Source organism: Pinus tabuliformis, chromosome 2_2 (assembly GCF_031772625.1).
Source record: "Pinus tabuliformis cultivar Carrire ecotype Pingquan chromosome 2_2, CPIR1, whole genome shotgun sequence".
NCBI lineage: Eukaryota > Viridiplantae > Streptophyta > Pinopsida > Pinales > Pinaceae > Pinus > Pinus tabuliformis.
This window is the reverse complement of record NC_142300.1, coordinates 389,325,122-389,348,950: the sequence shown is the minus strand read 5'-3', so window position 1 is coordinate 389,348,950 and position 23,829 is coordinate 389,325,122. Positions and strand designations below refer to the sequence as shown.

Below are 23,829 nucleotides of genomic sequence, written 5' to 3'. Positions count from 1 at the left end.
GATGGAGGAAGTCATTCAAGAAGTGGGAGAATAACATGTTGTACAAATTGTCACCAACAATGTAGCTAATTATATGGCTGCTGGTAGACTTTTTGAGATTAGGAACCCCACTATTTTTTGGACCTATTGTGTTACCCATTGCATATATTTAATGCTTGAGGACATTGGTAAGCTTCATTGGATACATGAGGTTGTGGAGAAGGAAAAATCCATAACAAACTACCTATACAACCACAGTATTGTCCTAAACAACATGAGAAAATACACTGAAGGTAAAGAAATTTTTCGACCTGCAGTGACTAGATTTGCAACAAATTTCATATCTTTGCAATTTGTGGTTGAGCAAAAGATAAATATGAAGAGGATTTTCTTGGGACTTGAGTGGATGTCATCTAAACATACCAAGACCCTTGAAGGCATTGAAGTTATTTCACTTTTGTTTAATGAAAGTTTTTGGAAAGATGCCGAAGAGATTATTACTGTGATGGAGTCCCTTATTAGAGTTCTTGGGTGCTTCCAGTCTTTTAACTTTTTCATGTTTTAAATTTCATTTCAAGGTTATTTTTATTTTCAATGTTTCATATTTATTTAAATTTGAAAGCTTGAACTTTCAGGATGGTTGATGGTGACAAACCCGTTATGGGTTACATTTATGAGGTGATGGACCTCCCAAAGGAGGCCATCAAAAGAAGATATGGGGATGAGGAGGCAAAGTATATGCCTCTTTGGGACATTATTGAAGCACGCTGGGATAGGAAATTGCATTCCCCCTTACATGCTACTAGGTACTTCTTAAACCCACAATATTTTTATGATAAGAGAAAATTTAATGAGGATGGGGAGGTTCACAAAGGACTTATGACATGCATGGAAATGTGCTTCCCTGATCTATAATTTCAAATTCGTTTCTTTTCCCAACTATAGGATTATAGAGCACCAGCTAAATTATTTGCCTATACCAGTGCTATACGAGAAAGGTCTGAGATGTTTCCAGGTACCCTTTGAGGCTTGAAGGTTTCATCAATTCATTAAATTTGTTTAAATTTTATTTTGTATGTTAAATATTTTATTAAATTTTGTTGTCTTTTTAAGTTTTTTCTATTAGTTATTTAGTACATCTACTCACGAACCCTTTACACTTGTTAGGTCTTTGGTGGAAAAACTTTTGTAGTGATACGCTAGATTTGAAGAGATTCGTCATTCGAATCTTAAACCAAGCATGCAGTGCTTCAGGTTGCGAGTGCAACTGGAGCATGTTTGAGAAAATACATTCTAAGAAGTGAAACGATTGACACAAAAGCGCTTAAATGACCTTGTATTTTTCCATTACAATCTACGACTTCGCAACAAGAAAATACTAGGTGAGCGCTTGAATCTGAAGGTTTCATTTTCTGATTTGAAATTTAAAGTTTAAACTTTAAAGTTCAAAGTCAAACTTAAATTCACATTTCAATGTCTCATGATAATGATAAGTTTGGATCATTCACCAATAGACCTTGAAGAGATAGATTTTCAAATTACAAATGCAACAGATTGGGTCCAATTAGAAGAGGCTCCTCTTTTAAGCCTACATGACTTGAAGAACTTTGAGAATCAAGAAAGCGAAGGAGTGGGAGGAATCACTTCTAGTTCTCACTCTTAAGAGTCTTAGACTCTTAGTTACTGATTTTTTTTCTAATTAGTATGCAGTTGTTTGTAAACTTTTAGAAGCAATTGCTTCTAGTTTTATGTAGTCACTAGTTAGGAGTCACGACTCAGTACTTTGGATCATGTTTGGACTCATAACATATATGAGATGCTTATTCATTCTGAATATTTTGGACATCTATCGATATTATAAATTGTTTGGGCATGGATTTACTGAATATCAATGAAAAATGTTTTTTTTTTAATTGAATATATGTGTATATTTTTATTTATTGAATTCATTGATTTTTTCCCGATTTTTTGCTAATTTTTCCCCAATGCGATTAAAACTCTTAGCTATTTTGCCTCGCTTATTTATTGTCTATTCCGAGTCTGGTAACATTGGTTACAAGTTTCAATCTTCACTTATGAGTGCTAAGGTGTGCCAGAGAGTGCCAATGCATGTTGAGGAGTGTTAGGGAGTACTAGGACAACACAAGGGAGCACTAGGTCAAAATGCATGGAAGTGAATGAATATAAGAGTGTGTCGGGGAGTGTCAATCAGTGCTAGCTATCATGCCAAGGAGGGAGTGACAAGGTATGCAAAGCACGGGTAAGGCATGCCAGGGAATATCAGGGAATGTCAAGAAGTGCTAGAGTGTGCTAGGTAGTTCCGATGTGTGCTAACATGTGCCAAATAGTGTGAAGGCATGCCAGGTGCTAAGACATGCTAATATGTGCAGGGTGCCAGAGTATGCCAATATACATCAAGGAGTTTCGAGGAAACAAAAGGAATAACCAATCTAAAATGAAAGGAAATCAACACATAATAGGGTTAATAAGTCGGGTCTTTATCTTTTTCAAAAGGGGCATGCTAGGCACACTAATAATATGTTCCAATACATGCCAAGTGGTTCCATGGCAAGTGGCAAGTGCTAATGTTTTTCAATGCAATATTATGCCAAGGAGTTCCATGGCATGCTAGGGACTACAGGGAATGCCAACACATGATAGGGGAGTGCTATGCTAAGATATGGCATGCCAACATGTGCCTGGGCATCCTACTCATGGCAAGATGTTGTAGGTACAAAGATGTTGTAGGTACAAAGATGTTCCAAGACATGCGAGGTGCCAAGGAATGTTAGTGTACTGTTCCAAAGCATGTTAAGGTGTGTCATGAGTTTTGAGGAGTGCTAGGTCTCTCTCATTAATAGAATTGATAGAGCTTGATTATGTATTAAAAAATATAATTCTTACACACACTAATGGAACTTTATTTAAAGGAAATTTTCTAGATAACAAACCTAATAGAGATGAATCATGTGTTGACTCGTAGGAAGACTATATTCTTATGACTTGAGGGAAATGATACACACTAATTACTTCTTAACAAATTGACTGACTATTATAACCACTATGACCTTGGACACATAATGAAAAGGACTCCACAACAATGGTCTTAAATCATTATATTTTGACAAAAAATATAGTAACAGGTACATAGCATCATCAAAAACTCATTGGAATGATCAATGATGACGAACATTTTTTTACCATCACCAAAAGTAACCAAAAATAGCATTGATGAGGGTCAATAAAATATCGTCACTAGAAGTGTCACCAAAGAGAGAATTAGTGATGGGCCTTTAATGACCCTCACCAAAAGTGTCACCAAAGAGAGAATTAGTGACGGGCCATTAATTACCCTCACCAAAAGTGTCATTGAAAATGGCTTTGGTGACAAACCTTAAAGGACCATCATTATATACACTTACAACAACAATTTTTTAAAGACCGTCACCATATGCAACATTGGTGATGGACCTTAAAGGTCCATCACATGCATGAAGCATCATCAAAAACTCATTGGAATGATCAATGATGACGAACATTTATTGACTGTCACCAAAAGTAACCAAAAAGATCATTGGTGACAGTCAATAAAAGATCGTCACTAGAAGTGTCACCAAAGAGAGAATTAGTGATGGGCTTTTAATGACCCTCACCAAAAGTGTCACCAAAGAGAGAATTAGTGATGGGCCTTTAACGACCCTCACCAAAAGTGTCATTAAAAATGGCTTTGGTGACAAACCTTAAAGGACCATCACTATATACATTTACAACAACGTTTTTTTAAAGACCATCACCATATGCGACATTGATGACAGACCTTAAAGGTCTGTCACAAGCATGACCCTCACCAATGACCTTTTTTCTTGTAGTGATGGCGCAAAAAGGAGACTTGACTTGTGCTTGGAGGATCTCATTATCAGGAGTCTAGGGTTTGGCATTGATCAAAGAAGCTTCAATAAGAGAAATTCACCAAAGGGTTTTCTTCTCAAAAGAAGAGAAGCTTTGGCCCTGGCAGAGAGCCAACATCTTGTGTTCTTGTTTTTTATGTTTTGATATCAGTTTGATGAAGTACACACATATGCACTAATAATAATAATAAGAAGAAGAAAAAGCTAACAAGAAAAGTAAAAAGACTCCACAAATTATTATCAATCAACGAAGAATCACACTACACTACTTTTTCCTAGATTCTTCAACATCAGGAGCCTCAAATCCCTCTTTTATAATTTCTTTATCTTCTTTAAATATATTTTTAATTAGCATCTCTTATTTCTACATTTAGTGTTCACACCTCTTTTGTTGTAGGTTACATTGGTTAAATGATTGAAGTAATTTTTTTGCAGGTTATTTACAGATTCAAAATCATTATGCATCCTTAGAACATATTTTAAAAGTCATATTAGTCATTGAGATACTTGGATTCGTTTACTAGTTCACAAATCCAGAATTTTTGGAAGTCCCTTGTAGCAAAATAGTAGTAATTTTATGCTATTTTTTAGAGTGTGTTAAAGATATTCATTTGAGTTGATTCCACTTGTATTGGGTTATAAAAACATTCAAGTTAATAAAAAAATTTACCCCGTATGATTTTCACTTGATTGGGTTAGGAATTTTGTAGGTTAACTAGCTCACTAGCTCTTGAATTTCCAATATTTAGAGTAGTAATTTTGCTATTTTTTAGCACATGTCAATAGGGGTATTTTTGAGTGAGTCCACATAGAATGGAGTACTAGGAAATCCTACTTCATAACAAAACCTTTCTTATCTCATTTTCATATTATTTTCTTGGGCATTTGACAAGTTATCTCACTCCTGTATAAATCTTGTCACTCCTGTAGAAAACCTCATTAGGGGAATTTTGAGGTCTAAAATGGACATCCTAAGAAAAACGTACAACCAAATTAAACATTATAAGAACCAATAGGATTAAAGATGATGATGTCAACCATGGGGGATGATTCACCATTTTTGGAGTAAAAAAAGTAAAAAGATTAAAAAATAAAAAAAATAATAAAACTACTTTTTCAACACGTATTTTCAACTCATCTCCCTAAGGTTTTACTCAAATTTCATTCTTCATCCAAGTAGTAACCATGTTGCATACTTTTGATGGACCTTGCTACATGATAAATGAAAAATACATTAAAAATGTGATCACGTTTTTAATGTATTTTTCATTTTTCATGTAGCAGGGTCCATCAAAAGTATGCAACATGGGTACTACTTGGATGAAGAATGAAATTTTACATCAAACGAGTGTTTCCGCTAGAAATTTGAGTAAACCCATAGGGAGACAAGTTGAAAATATGAGTTGAAAAAATCGCTTTTCTTTTTTCCCTCTAAATTTGAAGATGTAATCTAATCTTATTTTATTATTTCCACTATTATTTTACAATTTCCTTGGGAGGCCCATTTTAGACCTCAAAACTCCCCTAATGGTAGCAATTTATTTTCGAGATTTTCCTTTCCTAGATTCACTCCAAATTCATGGTAGAAGTAGATTTATAGCCTGTGAAAGATCTAAGGCCACTTTGGTTGAGCTGAGGTTTGGTGAGGCCATCATTAAGCTCTTATATTTCTTACTTCTTGAATGTTGATTCCTATAAATGAGTCTAGATTCCTTTTCTGCAATTTACTTTATGCAAAGTGTGTTTTCCTTTTTGCAAGAGTACTCTAGGACTTTCCTTTACTGTAAAATAGAATAGATCTCCTTTACAGATTGGGTCCAATTAGAAGAGGCTCCTCTTTTAAGCCTACATGACTTGAAGAACTTTGAGAATCAAGAAAGCGAAGGAGTGGGAGGAATCACTTCTAGTTCTCACTCTTAAGAGTCTTAGACTCTTAGTTACTGATTTTTTTTCTAATTAGTACGCAGTTGTTTGTAAACTTTTAGAAGCAATTGCTTCTAGTTCTATGTAGTCACTAGTTAGGAGTCATGACTCAATACTTTGGATCATGTTTGGACTCATAACATATATGAGATGCTTATTCATTCATGATATTTTGGACATCTATTGATATTATAAATTGTTTGGGCATGGCTTTACTGAATATAAATGAAAAATGTTTTTTTTAATTCAATACATGTGTATATTTTTATTTATTGAATTCATTGATTTTTTCCCGATTTTTTGCTAATTTTTCCCCAATCCGATTAAAACTCTTAGCTATTTTGCCTCACTTATTTATTGTCTATTCTGAGTTTGGTAACATTGGTTACAAGTTTCATTCTTCACTTATGAGTGCTAAGGTGTGCTAGAGAGTGCCAATGCATGTTGAGGAGTGTCAGGGAGTACTAGGACAACACAAGGGAGCACTAGGTCAAAATGCACGGAAGTGAATGAATAAAAGGGTGTGTCGGGGAGTGTCAATCAGTGCTAGCTATCATGCCAAGGAGGGAGTGACAAGGTATGCAAAGCATGGGTAAGGCATGCCAGGGAATATCAGGGAATGTCAAGAAGTGCTAGAGTGTGCTAGGTAGTTCTGATGTGTGCTAACATGTGCCAAATAGTGCCAAGGCATGCCAGGTGCTAAGACATGCTAATATGTGTAGGGTGCCAGAGTATGCCAATATACATCAAGGAGTTTCGAGGAAACAAAAGGAACAACCAATCTAAAATGCAAGGAAATCAACACATAATAGGGTTAATAAGTCGAGACTTTATCTTCTTCAAAAGGGGCATGCTAGGCACACTAATAATATGTTCCAATACATGCCAAGTGGTTCCATGGCAAGTGGCAAGTGCTAATGTTTTTCAATGCAATATTATGCCAAGGAGTTCCATGGCATGCTAGGGACTACAGGGAATGCCAACATATGATAGGGGAGTGCTATGCTAAGATATGGCATGCCAACATGTGCCTGGGTGTCCTACTCATGGCAACATGTTCTAGGTACAAAGATGTTGCAGGTACAAAGATGTTCCAAGACATGCGAGGTGCCAAGGAATGTTAGTGTAATGTTCCAAAGCATGTTAAGGTGTGTCATGAGTTTTGAGGAGTGCTAGGTCTCTCTCATTAATAGAATTGATAGAGCTTGATTATGTATCAAAAAATATAGTTCCTACACACACTAATGGAACTTTATTTAAAGTAAATTTTCTAGATAACAAACCTAATAGAGATGAATCATGTCTTGACCCATAGGAAGACTATATTCTTATGACTTGAGGGAAATGATACACACTAATTACTTCTTAACAAATTGACTGACTATAATAACCACTATGAGCTTGGACACATAATGAAAAAGACTCCACAACAATGGTCTTAAATCATTATATTTTGACAAAAAATATAGTAACAGGTACATAGCATCATCAAAAACTCATTGGAATGATCAATGATGACGAACATTTTTTGACCATCACCAAAAGTAGCCAAAAATAGCATTGGTGAGGGTCAATAAATGATCATCACTAGAAGTGTCACCAAAGAGAGAATTAGAGATTGGCCTTTAATTACCCTCACCAAAAGTGTCACCAAAGAGAGAATTAGTGATGGGCCATTAATGACCCTCACCAAAAGTGTCATTGAAAATGGCTTTGGTGACAAACCTTAAAGGACCGTCAATATATACACTTACAACAACAATTTTTTAAAGACCACCACCATATGCGACATTGGTGATGGACCTTAAAGGTCCGTCACATGCATGAAGCGTCATCAAAAACTCATTGGAATGATCAACTATGACGAACGTTTATTGACCGTCATCAAAAGTCACCAAAAAGATCATTGCTGACGGTCAATAAAAGATCGTCACTAGAAGTGTCACCAAAGAGAGAATTAGTGATGGGCCTTTAATGACCATCACCAAAAGTGTCACCAAAGAGAGAATTAGTGACGGGCCTTTAACGACCCTCACCATAAGTGTCATTAAAAATGGCTTTGGTGACAAACCTTAAAGGACCATCACTATATACATTTACAACAACGCTTTTTTAAAGACCATCACCATATGCGACATTGATGATGGACCTTAAAGGTCTGTCACAAGCATGACCCTCACCAATGACCTTTTTTCTTGTAGTGATGGCGCAAAAAGGAGACTTGACTTGTGCTTGGAGGATCTCATTATCAGGAGTCTAGGGTTTGGCATTGATCAAAGAAGCTTCAATAAGAGAAATTCACCAAAGGGTTTTCTTCTCAAAAGAAGAGAATCTTTGGCCCTGGCAGAGCATCTTGTGTTCTTGTTTTTTATGTTTTGATATCAGATCGATGAAGTACACACATATGCACTAATAATAATAATAATAATAATAAGAAAAAGCTAACAAGAAAAGTAAAAAGACTCCACAAATTATTATCAATCAACGAAGAATCACACTACACTACTTTTTCCTAGATTCTTCAACATCGGGAGCCTCAAATCCCTCTTTTATAATTTCTTTATCTTCTTTAAATATCTTTTAAATTAGCATCTCTTATTTCTACATTTAGTGTTCACACCTCTTTTGTTGTAGGTTACATTGGTTAAATGATTGAAGTAATTTTTTTTGCATGTTATTTACAGATTCAAAATCATTATGCATCCTTAGAACATATTTTAAAAGTCATATTAGTCATTGAGATACTTGGATTGGTTTACTAGTTCACAAATGCAGAATTTTTGGAAGTCCCTTGTAGCAAAATAGTAGTAATTTTCTGCTATTTTTTAGAGTGTGTTAATGATATTCATTTGAGTTGATTCCACTTGTATTGGATTATAAAAACATTCAAGTTAATAAAAAAATTTACCCCATATGATTTTCACTTGATTGGGTTAGGAATTTTGTAGGTTAACTAGCTCACTAGCTCTTGAATTTCCAATATTTAGAGTAGTAATTCTGCTATTTTTTAGCACATGTTAATAGGGGTATTCTTGAGTGATTCCACATAGAATGGAGTACTAGGAAATCCTACTTCATAACAAAACTTTTCTTATCTTATTTTCATATTATTTTCTTGGGCATTCGACAAGTTATCTCACCCATGTATAAATCTTGTCACTCCTGTAGCAAACCTCATTAGGGGAATTTTGAGGTCTAAAATGGACCTCCTAAGAAAAACGTACAACCAAATTAAACATTATAAGAACCAATAGGATTAAAGATGATGATGTCAACCATGGGGGATGATTCACCATTTTTGGAGTAAAAAAAAAAAAAAAAAAAAAAAACTACTTTTTCAACACGTATTTTCAACTCATCTCCCTAAGGTTTTACTCAAATTTCAAGTGGGAGTATGTGTTGGATGAAAAATTTAATTCCTCATCCAAGGAGTACCCATGTTGCATACTTTTGATGGAACTTGCTACATGATAAATGAAAAATACATTAAAAATGTGATCACGTTTTTAATGTATTTTTCATTTTTCATGTAGCAGGGTCCATCAAAAGTATGCAACATGGGTACTACTTGGATGAAGAATGAAATTTTACATCAAACGAGTGTTTCCGCTAGAAATTTGAGTAAACCCATAGGGAAATAAGTTGAAAATATGAGTTGAAAAAATCGCTTTTCTTTTTTCCCTCTAAATTTGAAGATGTAATCTAATCTTATTTTATTATTTCCACTATTATTTTACAATTTCCTCGGGAGGCCCAGAGCTATTCATTTATGCCCCCTCCACTTCATCGATGAGTGAATCAATTCAGCCCTGTGATTCAAAGCATCTAAAATTGAAGATATGACGGCAGCCGTGTGATTATAGTACTGCTCCTCACAACGAAATTATTTAGCTCCTCAACGGTCAATCAATCAATTCAGGCCTGCGATACAAAGCATCTAAAATTGAAGATATGACGATAGCCATGTGACTATAATACTACTATGAACAGATGCTGACAACGAAATTATTTAACACCCGCTGATTAGGTACTGATTGAGTAAACTTTAATGTGTTGAGGAAGTGTGGTAAAATAAAAACCTTCTTACGTCACACTCTCCCACGTAATCTCCACTTACGTCACACTCTCGCATGTAATCTCCACATGCATGATGTTCTCGTTGACAATGATATGACCAAATTTAACGGAGATGCGAGGTGGTTTGAATGTCGTTTTGGTCAGGCTAATAAACATAAATGCCGACCATAATTGTACGCTGTCTGCAATACGATTTATTTTATTTTTGCCGGACAAGCTTGAACCAAGTTAGCGTTCTCAGCGATTAGCGATTCTTGATTATTGAGATGGTTCACCACACATGTGTCTCCCTTGAATACGTTAAAATTTACCCACCAGATTCGTATGGAAAGGAGTCGGAAGGTGTTGAATAATTTCGTTGGCAGGATCTGTTAATAGCCGTACCATAGTCACATGGTTATAAGGGAAGTAGGAAGTTCTTATTTCCACTTCTATTAGCCCAATCGTTATTTTTTTTTCTCTAGTCATCACAGCGCGCGTGTTATATCTGGCTATCGAGAGCGCATGTCAGGGCGCATTAATGGACTAATAGAGGTAGAAATAGGAACTTCCGGGGAAATAGGGTTGGAATTTGGATTTTTCATTACTAGTCCAATAATCTTATTTTTTTTATGTTTTAGGTTTTTAGATTGACCGTCAAGGAAAGTTATGTTTAAAATTTTGCTTTTTAATCAAAATGTTTTGATAATAAATAGACTTTTCATTAATAAAAGCTTAATTAAAAAAATACTTTTCAATCACACAACTGTGTTAATTTTTCTCACATATTTATAATAAGAAAGAAACAACATGACCCTAACTAAATGATTTGTTGAATCACAAAAGTTGTTTTACTCATGAATGGGATCCACAACTCCCAAACCATCCAGATTCAGTGCTTCTCCCAAACACATGATACAAAAATTATGAGCATATCTAGAAATATAGTTTACTCACACGCAACTCATTGTTATTGCAATGAATCTACCCCTATTTCAATTTCTCAATTTGGATTTCTATTACATAATTTAAATGTTGCAATTTCAATAAAAACAAATAAATTTCTTCCACCAATATAAACAAAAAAACTTCCCAAAAAGAAATTGCCATCTCAAAAACTTTGGAGTTGACTAAAAACTATCCTCAAAGTACCCATCCTCTCCACCATCATAATATCATGAAATGGAGGTGAAATTCAAGTTTTTAATAAACCCAACAAACTTAATTGGTTTAAATATAAACAACGTGAATTTAATTTATTTAAATAAAAACAAATATTATAATATAAATTCCAAATATTACCCTACTTAATTATTAATCACTCCATCCTCTCCACCATCATAATATCATGAAATCCAGGTGAATTTCAAATTTTTAGTAAATCCAACAAACATAATTTATTTAAATATAAACCACATGAATTTAATTATTATGCTACTTAATTATTAGTCACTCAATATAATATATTACAACTAAATAAGTGCTATCAAATATACACCTACAACTTTAAATAACATGAAATTAATTTATTTCAATAAAAACAAATATTATAGAACCAATTCCAAATATTACCGCACTTCTTTATTGACCAGTCAATAAAATATATTACGAGGATTAGATTCCAAGACTATTATTTGGGAGGGTAGTAATGACATTTTTAAAAAAAGTGAACAGTCAAAAATACGTTCTATAACTTTGAAAACCTGTCACAAAAAACGGTTTTTAAAAATTTTTAAACGTGAAATATGGTCAAAATGCCTTGTGACGGGCATTTTTCCAGTCAAATTCCAACCCTGGGGCAGTATAGGAGTACTCTACACTGCGGCAAATTCGCCCGGGAACGTCGCTACCCGGGAAAAACCGTTTTCTATTTCCGACCCTAGTTTCATTTTCAATTGCAATCAATATCCAGTGACTGAATCGAGTTTGGATTGTTTTGTTACCAGTTTACAGTGACGAGATGAGTCTGTTGGAAAGGCCGTGGAATCAAGTCGGTTTGGGCTGCCAGGGACAAAATCTCTATGGGCTCTGGGTCGTCTTCTTCCCCAATAGAGCACGCCAGTTACACAAATGTACTTTTCCTGGAATTTCACCACAGGACGTTTATTTCACTGGAATTTCTTGTTTCACATGACGTTCTTCTGGTTTTCCAATGCGGACTTTCACACACTTTATAATTAATTGTTTAAGTTGCGGCAAGCATACAATGAAATTGTTGCGCTTGTGACAATGATGAATTTTCACTGACTCTTTTTTTTAAAGGGTGTGAAACCCTAAAAGAAGCGTCCTACATATGTCAAATTATATATATCATGGTTGCGTTTTCAAACATATGATATAATTGTGTTTCATGTGACTAGAACTTGGGTGGAGAGGTTATCATTAAACCTTCCCAACCATTCGAAATATCTTCCATTCACCAACTCTATCCTCCCAACTATTCTAGATATCTTCCATTCACCAACTCTATCACTATAATCTAGTTTCTCATTCAGATTGTTAAAAAATTACACTCAAATTTGATATTACAATCATCGGATTTTATATTAGAATTAGTAGCTTCCTGTTAATATTTTTGTGGAAATCTCTTTCTTATTTAACTTCGTTTCGCTGGATTTAATTAAAGAAATTAAATCACCTCCTCTCCAAATCCAAATATTGTGGAAATGGAAAAAAAAATAAAAGCAAGACTCAACAAAAGCAGAAGAGAGGATCAACATAGATTTGAGATATATGCATATTGACTATAATATTTCTGGATTATGTTATTGTGACATTATTTTTGGACCAGTATCATGGGAACATTACTCTATGTTCTTAACATTAGTAAGAAAAAAGGGCAAAATAGCAATATGTGGAGACACCAAAAATTTTGTAAGGAGGCTTATGCCAACGGTAAAATGGACCTACAAAGGTGAACAATTCATTATGAACATTAAATATGAACTATTAAGAGTTGCACAGTTTGATCATCCACTCATGACACGAACAATCACGGGTATATGTCTTGATGACTATCTTTTCCCAGTTCCAAATAATATGGATACCAAAGATCCATACTCGTAAGACTATTATAGATTTTATAAGGATCGTAGATCAGAAACACATGATTATGGCCTTAAAACATACCATCATTCCAATTTACTATGTTAAAAAAAATTGACCATAATTATAAAGTTTTAAAAAACTAAAATATTATTTTAATAAAAGTAAGAGATATCAATAAACGATTATTTAATTATGAATATAGTTTTTTATTACCATGTAGTTAAAATGGGTGAACATAGACCTTTTAAGAAATTGAGGACGGTCGTCTCCATAAGTGTAACAAAATATTTTTGTATTTTCGATGTTGCAATATGACAACAAGGCTTTTAAATGGAGGACTCATCCATAATGATTATAGGATACTATGAAAAATTCCACATGACAATCTATACTTTAATTCGAGGAATTGTTGTTTACCTTTGCAAGATTTGTTCTTTAGTATATGTATCATGAATGAAAATGAAGAATTTGAGAGTCCATGTCGGACAACAATGCTTCAAGTTACAATGAATGAAATCACTTGTGAGATATTCCTTGTGTTTTTTTGTACTAGATGCATTTTAAATGACACATTGGAATTGTTTGCAGCATTGGTGGCAAATTGACAGATTTGTCACATGTCATATTGTTTGTGGTGTTAGATTTTGTTTGAAGTAGAAGATGGTGAGTAGTCAAATGCCTTCATAATTATTTTTTTCTAGCTCGTGTTCATTTCTTAACTATTTTGGGGCAGAACATGAAATGTTGCTTCAACCATGGCCCATCTGGTTTGCCTTTTAGCATGTCACAAAACATCTTGTAGCATTTCTTTCTGTTGAGAAGATAAAATATTTCTCAGGTTCAGAATGTCCACTTCAACGATCCCTTCTAAAGTAATCATCTCAATTTCAATGTCATCATAAAAAGAATAATTATAATCTATGTGGAAGAATACCCAAATCCTTTGGCCACCTCCACAACACCTAGAAAAATTAAATCTTGCTCAGAAGAAGTTATAAGGTAGTATACATGTAACCCTAAGGAAATGCGTGCAGTTACTACAACCAGACCTATCATATAACTAGCTCAGAAGGCACATACCTCATGTCGGACAATAGTGCTTCAAGTTACAGTGAATGACACTCCTGTGAGATATTCCTTATGTTTTTTGGTACCAGATGCATTTCAAACAACACATGGGAATTGTTTGCAGTGTTGGTGGTAGATTAGCAAATTTGTCACATGTTATATTGTTTGTAGGGCAAGATATTGTTTCAAGTAGAAGATGGTGATCAGTAGAATGCCTTCAAATTTTCTTCTCTTGGCCAGTGAAGATTGCTTAACCATTTTGGGTTGAACATGAAACTTTTCTTCAACCATGGCCCATTTAGGTTTGTCTTTTAGTAGGTCACAAAACATCTTGTAGCATGATTTTCTGTTGAGAATAGCAAAGATCTCTCTAGTTCAAAAAATCCCACTTCTAGGATCCCTTCTAAATAGATCACCTCAATATCAACGTCATCATAAAAAGAATAAAATATTTAAACAAAATAATTATAATCTTTGTGGAAAAATCTTGAAATTCATTGGCCACCTCCAATAGCTAGAAAAAAATGAATCTTGCTCTAAACCACTTATTGGGTAGTATACATATAAAATATTTAAACAAAATAATTATAATCTTTGTGGAAAAATCTTGAAATCCATTGGCCACCTCCAATAGCTAGAAAAAATGAATCTTGCTCTAAACCACTTGTTGGGTAGTATACATATAAAATATTTAAACAAAATAATTATAATCTTAGTGGAAAAATCTTGAAATCCATTGGCCACCTCCAATAGATAGAAAAAATGATTCTTGCTCTAAACCACTTATTGGGTAGTATACATGTAACTCTAGAGAAATTTGTGAAGTTAGTACAACTAGACCTATCATATAATTTTCTCACATAGTAGAGACCTCTTGTTTAATCAAAATCTGATAGATATTTTTAAAAATTTAAGTTTAATAGAATTTCAGTGTCCTAAGGATTTTTCAGGGTGTTGTATCCATTTATGCATTCAATAATATTTTTTAAACAACAAAATATCACAAACTTGCCTGAAATTGTATGGTAGGATTCCCATGAAAAATGTTATTTCGTTTATAAGTTAAACTACACCTATATGTTTTCCTCAAAACTTACATATGAGTAAAACTATAGATTCTATTTGCCTATTGACCATTATTAGTCCAAGGAATCAATTTTAATATTAACCACTGTTAGTTTAACATTGACCATGCAACTTATAATACATAATTCAAAACAAAAATATTTAATTTTCACTATCATTAAACATTGACCATGCAACTTATAATGCATAATTTAAAACAAAATTATTTAATTTTCAATATCATTAAAAAAATATTAAACAAACACGATTGGACTATAATTTGAAGGCCTTATTTTAGCCTTTGCACAAAACAATGGCATGTGGATAATTGCTCATATTTTTCTGCCATAAATTTTCTCGTATAGTTGCAATATTTATGCCATTATTTTTAGATAGTTTTGCAATGATTTTTTATTTGATTTTCATTGTTAAGCTTCATAGAAAAACTACCAAAAATTAAAATCCTTAAAAATAGCTTGAATACTCATGTAAATAACCTATTTACCATTGGTTGCTGGCCACCATAATTTAAGCAAGTGCTTGCATAACAAATAGATAAGAAAAATGTGTAAATAAATATACTTACAAGGAGTTACTACCCACCAAAATTTTTATGCAATTCACACTTGTTTTATGGTAAGTCTCAAGTTGTTAAAATTAAAAAAAATCTAATATTAATTAAATTATAAGTTATTTAAAATAATTTGAATTATTATTAATGACAGAAAGATTAATAAAAACAACATATGTACATTTTGATAAAAGCATGTAACAAGATTCTTAACTATAGAGATTTACCTATACTTTATAGTGGAGATTCTTAATATAAGTTTTTGCATTACCATGACCATTATCATAGCTTATTAATACCATATTGCCCAAAATATTATAACTAATTTCATATGACATTTTATTTTAATTAATGAATTTATTTTAATGTCAAAAATGCATAACTACATTGGAAATAACTCTTAACCTTAGATTGATAAGCTGAGACATGCGAAATCATTGAAAATTGAAAGATGTTGGTTCAAATTCACTATTGCTACTAGAGCTAGTTCCTCTATATAAAAATAAAAATATATATTATATATATATATATATATATATATATATATATATAGCATATGTCCCTATGGCCATACGCACTTAATAAGCATAAAGCATTCAAAAACATAATTAATACACACAGCTAGTAACCGGATCGTCATTATTCCTCAATTGGGACTTGGTCGACGAGAATTTTGAATATCTGCTCCTTTAATTCCTTGTTAGATACCGATATGCCGTCTCCGTATCTGAACAGAAATTGCAGGCCTCGTGTTATATTGAAAGTGAACTTCTTGCAACACAACGGTACACTGTCCTCCTTGAGAAACTCCCCATTCAATTCCTCAAGCGAGAGACGAAGGATGTCCTTGATGTGATTTAAAGCGTTTTCCACGCTAGAATCAGGGTTTTCTTTCATGTAACACTCTATAATTGAAGCTATCTCCCCGCGTTGCTTCTCATCCTTCATTGCAATTTGTGAAAAAAATCAGTATTTTGCACAGAAGTTTGCGCATCCGAACTTGTTTAAACGGGCTTAAATAAATGTAAAATTAGATGCCAAATACCTCGAAATCTGTTAAGTCGTCGACGAGCCTGATCGTCAATTCTGAGAGCTCCTGCATCTTGGATGGAGAATGTATTTGCTCCAGAATGTTGTTCGGGAGAAGTTGACCCATCAACAGAAGGGGAAACAAATTTAGAATGCACATCCCTGAGCTAGCGCGAGCATTCTTTATGTACTCATTCAACGTGGGCACATGACCAGTCGCTATCCATTCCGCTTCTTGCAGATAAGACTCAAGATATCGCTGCCACTGATCATTGAAAAAGTAAAAGTACATTAATGGTTAAAGTCTCCCCTTTTCTCTCTAAATGAAGAATAATAAAATTAAAAATATATTAGTTCAAATGACAAATTTCATAATAAAATTAAAAATATATAATTTCAAATGACAAATTTCATGGCCTTTTCACAGTAAATTGCATTCTTAGGACAACCATGGAAGTAAGGTGATAATAATAATAGCATCCCATTAAAATAATGATATTCCAAAAACACAGATAATCCATCTATAAAATCCAGATCATCCAAAACACATACGTTATCCTTTAATATGGATGTCATATCTCGCCCTTGCTCTTTTGCGACCTCAACAGCCAATTCATTCGCTGTGCTAAAGAAAAACTGGAATGCAATTTTTATGTTGTCCGGAAGTTCATCTGTTAATGAAGAATTCCATCTGAAAATGACGCAAACAATAATATATGATTGGAATAGGCTGAGAAGCTGGGAATAAATCAAATAGCAATATGCACAAAATCGTGGAGTAGGCTGAGAAGCTGGGAATAAATAAAATAGCAATAATATATGATTGGAATTGGAATAGGTTGAGAAGCTGGGAATAAATAAAATAGCAATAATATGAATAAAATAGCTGGGAATAAATTGAAATTCACCGTCTCACTGCCTCCGACACGGTTTTTAGTTCGTCCAACATTCCGTGAGTGTCATAGAGGTCATCTAAAACGGCTGCGACGACACAAAGTTTTGCGAAGGCAACTCTGCTGTGACAAAACTCGGGCTCGAAAATGCATGTAACAGCCCAAAAGTAAAATTCCACGTGACGCTTCCGATAGAAATTGAGCTGCGCAATTTCTGAGCCTCTCCACCACCTACGCAGGACATAATAGTAGTGCAGAACGTCATTTATGATCATATCTCCAAGATTGTCAATTAGCATATCTTTCTATATAATATTAGGTAATTTTATTTTAATACCACCGTATTTTTTAGGAATGAGAAGTGATATATATATATATAATTTACTCCACATAAAATACTGTGGTTAAAATAGTGTAAATTTTTATTAAATCTAAATATCCTTTCCAAACCTGCAAGTCCGCCACAGGAAATACAAACCAATTAAATAACAAATAGATATTTTGTGAATCTGGGTTGGTAGAAAGAAGTACATTCCAATTAAATAATTAATAGATATTTTGTGAGTTTGGGTAGGTAGAAAGAAATATATATGGGCGTGGAGTACGTTTTAAAATTACTTTTGTTTGATTAAGAGTTCGTTTTTTTAGTATGTAAAGAAATAAGTTAATAGCTCAAAACAGTGAAAACTTGTCTTTTTAAGGACTATCAATTAGTTATTTCATGTAGAGTGGTTTTTCTTGAATAACAATTTGCAAATTACAGCAAGAATTATGATAAAGTTTGGCACTTTGAAAAAAAAAACATTCCTGCCTCTAACTACCTCACTACTATCAATAAATCTATAATCAATTTAATTTATTATCAAAAACATTTATTATTTAAATATTATTAAAAAATAATATTATTTTTAGTTTGATGAAAGAGCATTATAATTTATTGTTTATATTATTAATAATTTTGGATTTAAATGATAATGTTTTTGACCCATTGTAAGTTAACTATCACTAAGATAAAAATAAATAAAAAAATGAAAATGGCGCAATCTCAGACGAACTGAGCATTCTCAGCATAAGTAACTATATTTTTATAGTAAACATTAAACAAAGTGATGCGTAAACATTTTAAATTTTTGATAATGTATATGGAACTGTAAAAAAAACCCAACTCTGAAAATGGCAAGTACCGGTTATGACCTTGTAATAGACTGTATCTCTTTCTGATGTATGCATTGCAGAATATTGAAGTCCAACTTGGCCAACTCTAGAACTTTTTGGTTGATATTTGACCTTTAAAAAGAAAGGCAAAGGAATTTAGTATGCAACTACAATTTTCGAAATTTGAAGATAAAGCAAATAGACAATTTTGCAAATTTGAAGATAAAGCAAATCTATATCATTAAGACGGCACGCACTTGAGCCACGAACGGTTCTGTCCATATATTTCAATAAAGCTCCTGGCCTCCCATCTGGGCACACTGCAATACCATGGAAACTCCAATGCGTACTTCACCTAAATAACAGTGATCAAGTCAAATCCTTTATAAACCATGCACACCATCCTTTTTCTAAATTTACGTAACACTTTAAAAAAACCATGGACGGCATCTCTTTTTAAGGTAACACTTTCAAAATGCGCTTACTGTTTACCTCTTCCAAAAGACTCTGATCTACCCCGGTCACTTCCCCGCCTCCAGCTACAACTCCGTTTAGATATTCTCTTGTGAATGCCTTCGCCTCTTCCATTACTTTTTCTCCAGGAAATGAAATTTCTGAAGCTCGAAGTAACGACAACATGCTTCTAACTTGTTTATCTCCAGTGAAACTGCAGAAGAACTTCCCGTTTTCATCCTTGAAATTCTCCAAGACACCTGTTCAAAGCTGAATTATATAAAAATCGATTTAAACGAAAAAACACTTTGTGGGTGAATAATATAACAATTGAATGAAACAGAAATCTTTGTGAAGTAAACATAAAACTTTGTGGGAAATTCCACCCATGGTTTTTTATGACCCACGAAGCAAACACCAATCCAACAACAATTACAAATATTTCAATTGGTACTGCTCAACTATCTTGAGGGTATATTATAGCTTAACATAAAGTCGAAAAGCAACTGCAGCTACCACCTGAAGACACGTTATATCGATGCAGTCGGAGAGCACGAAATCCTAACGCTGTAGCGTTAAGGTCTTTGCAGGAATCTTTTGATCCCACTCCGATACCTCCTTCGTTCCAACATCTGTCAACCATGGAATAATCACGAACGGCCAACAAAAACCATGTGCATATATATATATATATATATATATATATATATATGAGTTAGTTATATATATATATATATATATATATATATATATATATTCATTCATTCACATGTGTAGAAGTTCCTAACCTGTAAACGTAGTCTAAAGCAGCTATTTCTAGTTCAGGATGAAAATGTCGATCAATTCCAAGGCACTCCAATATATCAATCATCTGAAGACGTTTGATTAAATCTTGATTGCTATCGTCCATTTCCTTCAGAAGTAAACGCTTGATCTCATCAACGAGCCTTTTGACTTGTTCATAATATGCAGGTCCCTAATTACAGTGCAATGCAATTAAATATATACAGAGAGAGAGAGGCACATTAATGTTAACAGCGAACGGAAAACTTAAAATATGTATAACAGCAAACAAAAAACTTTTAAAAATATACATTAATGCTAACAGCAAATAGAAAAACTAAAGAAACAAAGAGCAGATTACGCCATGATAAACTGATGGAAAAGATTGAAAATATACTCCGTAGGGCGAGTTGAGAGATAGTATGAGATCGTCGTCCCACACATTTCCGTGATGATTGGCAGTGCGTCGAGGGATGGCAGAAACAGATTCACAAATCTCAGCCATCACGTCGGCAAATTCTAGTCAATAACCTGATGATTTGCGTATTATAGCACTACCCTCTGCTGCTATGATATTTATTTGATGAATATGCAATCGCGGGTTGCTTATATATAATTCTTGGAGTACGAATTAAGGATAAAATGTATTTTAATATTTGTATGCTCCGAATGACTAGAGTAATAAAGTAGGCGAGTTCGATATAAAGATATAGTGCCCTGAAAACAATGGAAAGTTCTGTAGGATATTGTTAAAATCCATGTTATAGTTACAGTGTTAAGCTTTGCGATCTAAGTTATACTGGTTAAGTTTTCCACAGTCAAAAAGGATTCAATCAATCCCGTTTTAAATTTGTTTAAAAAAATAACTAGATTCCAGCCAATTTTAACTGCGAAAACAAATTTGATACCTATAAAATGCATTTTAATATTTGCATGCTAGAGTCAGATGAGTCAGAGTACCAAGTAAGCGAGTGCGATATAAAGAGAAAATACATTTTAATATTTACATGCTGTGACAGCAAGTGCGATATAAAGATAAAATACATTTTAATATTGTTATTCTATATTAGAATAAGTTAAAGTCATAGAGTAGACGATACTGACATACGTACCCTCTGAAATTTGCTCGTATTGAAACCCATTACCTCTACTTGAAAGATGCATTTTAATAATAACGCTAAAAGGGCGGAAGTTATTATCGGCCAATTGGGTTTTTGGTGAAATTACGATTTGAGTTTTTGTTTGATTATCCCAGTTATGGAAACCTAGTAATAAACTAACCCAACTAATTTATATTTATTTAGACAATATAAATATTGTCTAGAGCACTCAAAAACTTGAAACTAGATAATTACAACTTAAATTTCCAAAAATCTTTACTATATTTTTTGAGAATCTAAAAAAATTATTATTTTCGCAAAGTTATAACGAATTAAACTAGGAAACTCCTATTTCCACCTCTATAGTTTCATTAATGCGCGCCGGAGATAGGAGTTTATAACACGCCCGGGGTAACACGCCAGTTTTTTTTTTATTATTTAATCATCTCTGATTATCTCCGTCACATGTAGCCGCACATTAATAAGACTATAGTGGTGGAAATAGGAGTTTCCATTAAACTAGAGCTATTCATTTATGCACCTTTCGACTTCAACGGTCAATCAATGAATTCAGGCCTGCGATACAAAGCATCTAAAATTGAAGATATGACGATAGCCATGTGACTATAATACTACTATGAACAGATGCTGACAACGAAATTATTTAAAATTGAAGATATGACGATAGCCATGTGACTATAATACTACTATGAACAGATGCTGACAACGAAATTATTTAACACCCGCTGATTAGGTACCGATTGAGTAAACTTTAATATGTTGAGGAAGTGTGGTAAAATAAAAACCTTCTTACGTCACACTCTCCCACGTAATCTCCACTTACGTCACACTCTCACATGTAATCTCCACATGCATGATGTTCTCGTTGACAATGATATGACCAAATTTAACGGAGATGCGAGGTGGTTTAAATGCCGACCATTATTGTACGCTGTCTGCGATACGATTTATTTTATTTTCGCTGGACAATCTTGGCGGAGGAGTTGCCGGTAATTTATTGAAATAAATTTTTGATTTAAGTTATAATTGTTAAATTTTAAAATTTTAGGTGTTGAATAGATTTCTATTAGCAAAAACATGATTCAAACATTACTTCAGCAAAAACATGATTCAAACATTACTTCTATAAGATTTTTTGAAATTTTTTACCCATTCAAGTCACTTTTAACCGTCTAAACCATTCCTCAGACTGGTTAGACAACTCCATTTAAAATTGAAGATATGATGACAGCCGTGTGATTATAATACTGCTCCTCACAACGAAATTATTTAACGCACACCAATTGGGTAAACTTTAATGTGCTGAGCTAGTGTGGTAAAATAAAAACCTTCTTACGTCACACTCTCCCACGTAATCTCCACTGACGTCACACTCTCCCATGTAATCTCCACATGCATGATGTTCCCATTTACAATGATATGACCAAATTTAACCTGAGACGCGGGTGTTTTGAATGTTGTGGGCTGAAAATAGGTAGCATGTCAGAGGGCAGTAAATGAGCTAGGCTGTATATCACATATACAACCCGGCACATTTAATGCCTTATAAACAATAATTGTACGTTCTCTGCAATACGATTTAAAGCGTCCTTCAATACGTTCACCAAACACGTGTGTTTCTTCAATACGTTAAAATTTGCCCAACCGATTCGTATGGACAGGAGTCGGAAGGTGTTGAATAATATAATAATTGTACGTTCTCTGCAATACGATTTAAATCGTTCAGCGATTATTGATTATATAGTTGGTTCACCAAACACGTCTGTCTCTTGAATATGTTAAAATTTACCCAACTGATTCGTATGGACAGGAGTCGGAAGGTGTTGAATAATTTCGTTGGCAGGATCGGTTAATAGCAGTATCATAGTTTTTTTCCCAGCACGAAAAACAAGCTCTATATTTATTATGTTCATCCAAAATCATCATAAAAAATACAGCAATGAGAATATGAGGGCATCTGATTTGAGAAGAGAACGAAGGCAGAAGACCTCCAAGAGAAAGGATATGTGCCTCCCACATAGATTTGTATCATAATAGCCATGAGGAAAAAGATGTATATTGGGGATATCTTCATATAGAAAACGAATAAACAGTCCCATGAGCCGATATTATGAGTGAAATATCAACAAAAATGAGACTAAAGATGGGGAGCAAAATTCCTAAAATTCCTATCAGTGATGTTTTCACAAAATAGTGAAAAAGAACCCTGCATGGAAAAGTCTTGGATCTGGCAGGAGGAGTTGTCAACTAAAATCTGCAGCCTCCATATTCCTTGCGGCAATGATAGTCCCTACTTTGACAATGCATCAGTTCTCTAGTTTTTTCCTCTGTCGATGTGGGAGATTGAGTAGTCCTCCCTGTTAAGCCACAAAGCCTCAAGCCTGTTCAGCTAGCCAAAGAGGTGAATATTTTTAATGCAATTTTTGGACAAAACATGGTCAATGGTGACTTTGGAGTCTCTAAAAATGTGAAGATTTTTGAGACCAACGAAATCAAAGAAAGTGATGAGACCAGCCAGAGCCATGATTTCCGCTTTGCTGTTGGTTCCAGGGCCGCCATTCCAATGAATATCAAAAGCTTGACCTTCAACTGGAATTATATAAAAGCCATAGGCGCAAATGTCGAGCTGAGCAGCGCCATCAAAAAATGCATAAGGATATTCGAAGTTATCTATGGGCCGCTGATTCACTCCATGCTTGAATTTGGGAAGACGGGGCTGGTCAAGCGCTTCATATAGTTGAAGGATAGATTCGAAGACAAAATTAAACGGGCTCCTT

The 23,829-nt window shown here is 33.9% G+C and overlaps 1 protein-coding gene across 1 annotated transcript; it reads right to left on the bottom strand.

Moving 5' to 3' along the window:
- Positions 1-16,242: 16,242 nt before the first annotated feature.
- LOC149192901 (delta-selinene-like synthase, chloroplastic) lies at positions 16,243-20,519 on the bottom strand. Its single transcript, XM_089406492.1, has 10 exons — positions 20,329-20,519; positions 19,937-20,124; positions 19,668-19,780; positions 19,188-19,408; positions 18,953-19,050; positions 18,735-18,827; positions 17,556-17,771; positions 17,200-17,338; positions 16,664-16,912; positions 16,243-16,560 (listed from the first exon to the last, which is right to left on the bottom strand). Exons 1-10 carry the CDS (start codon positions 20,434-20,436, stop codon positions 16,258-16,260), a joined length of 1,728 nt encoding a protein of 575 aa, XP_089262618.1. The 5' UTR covers positions 20,437-20,519; the 3' UTR covers positions 16,243-16,257.
- Positions 20,520-23,829: the final 3,310 nt, after the last annotated feature.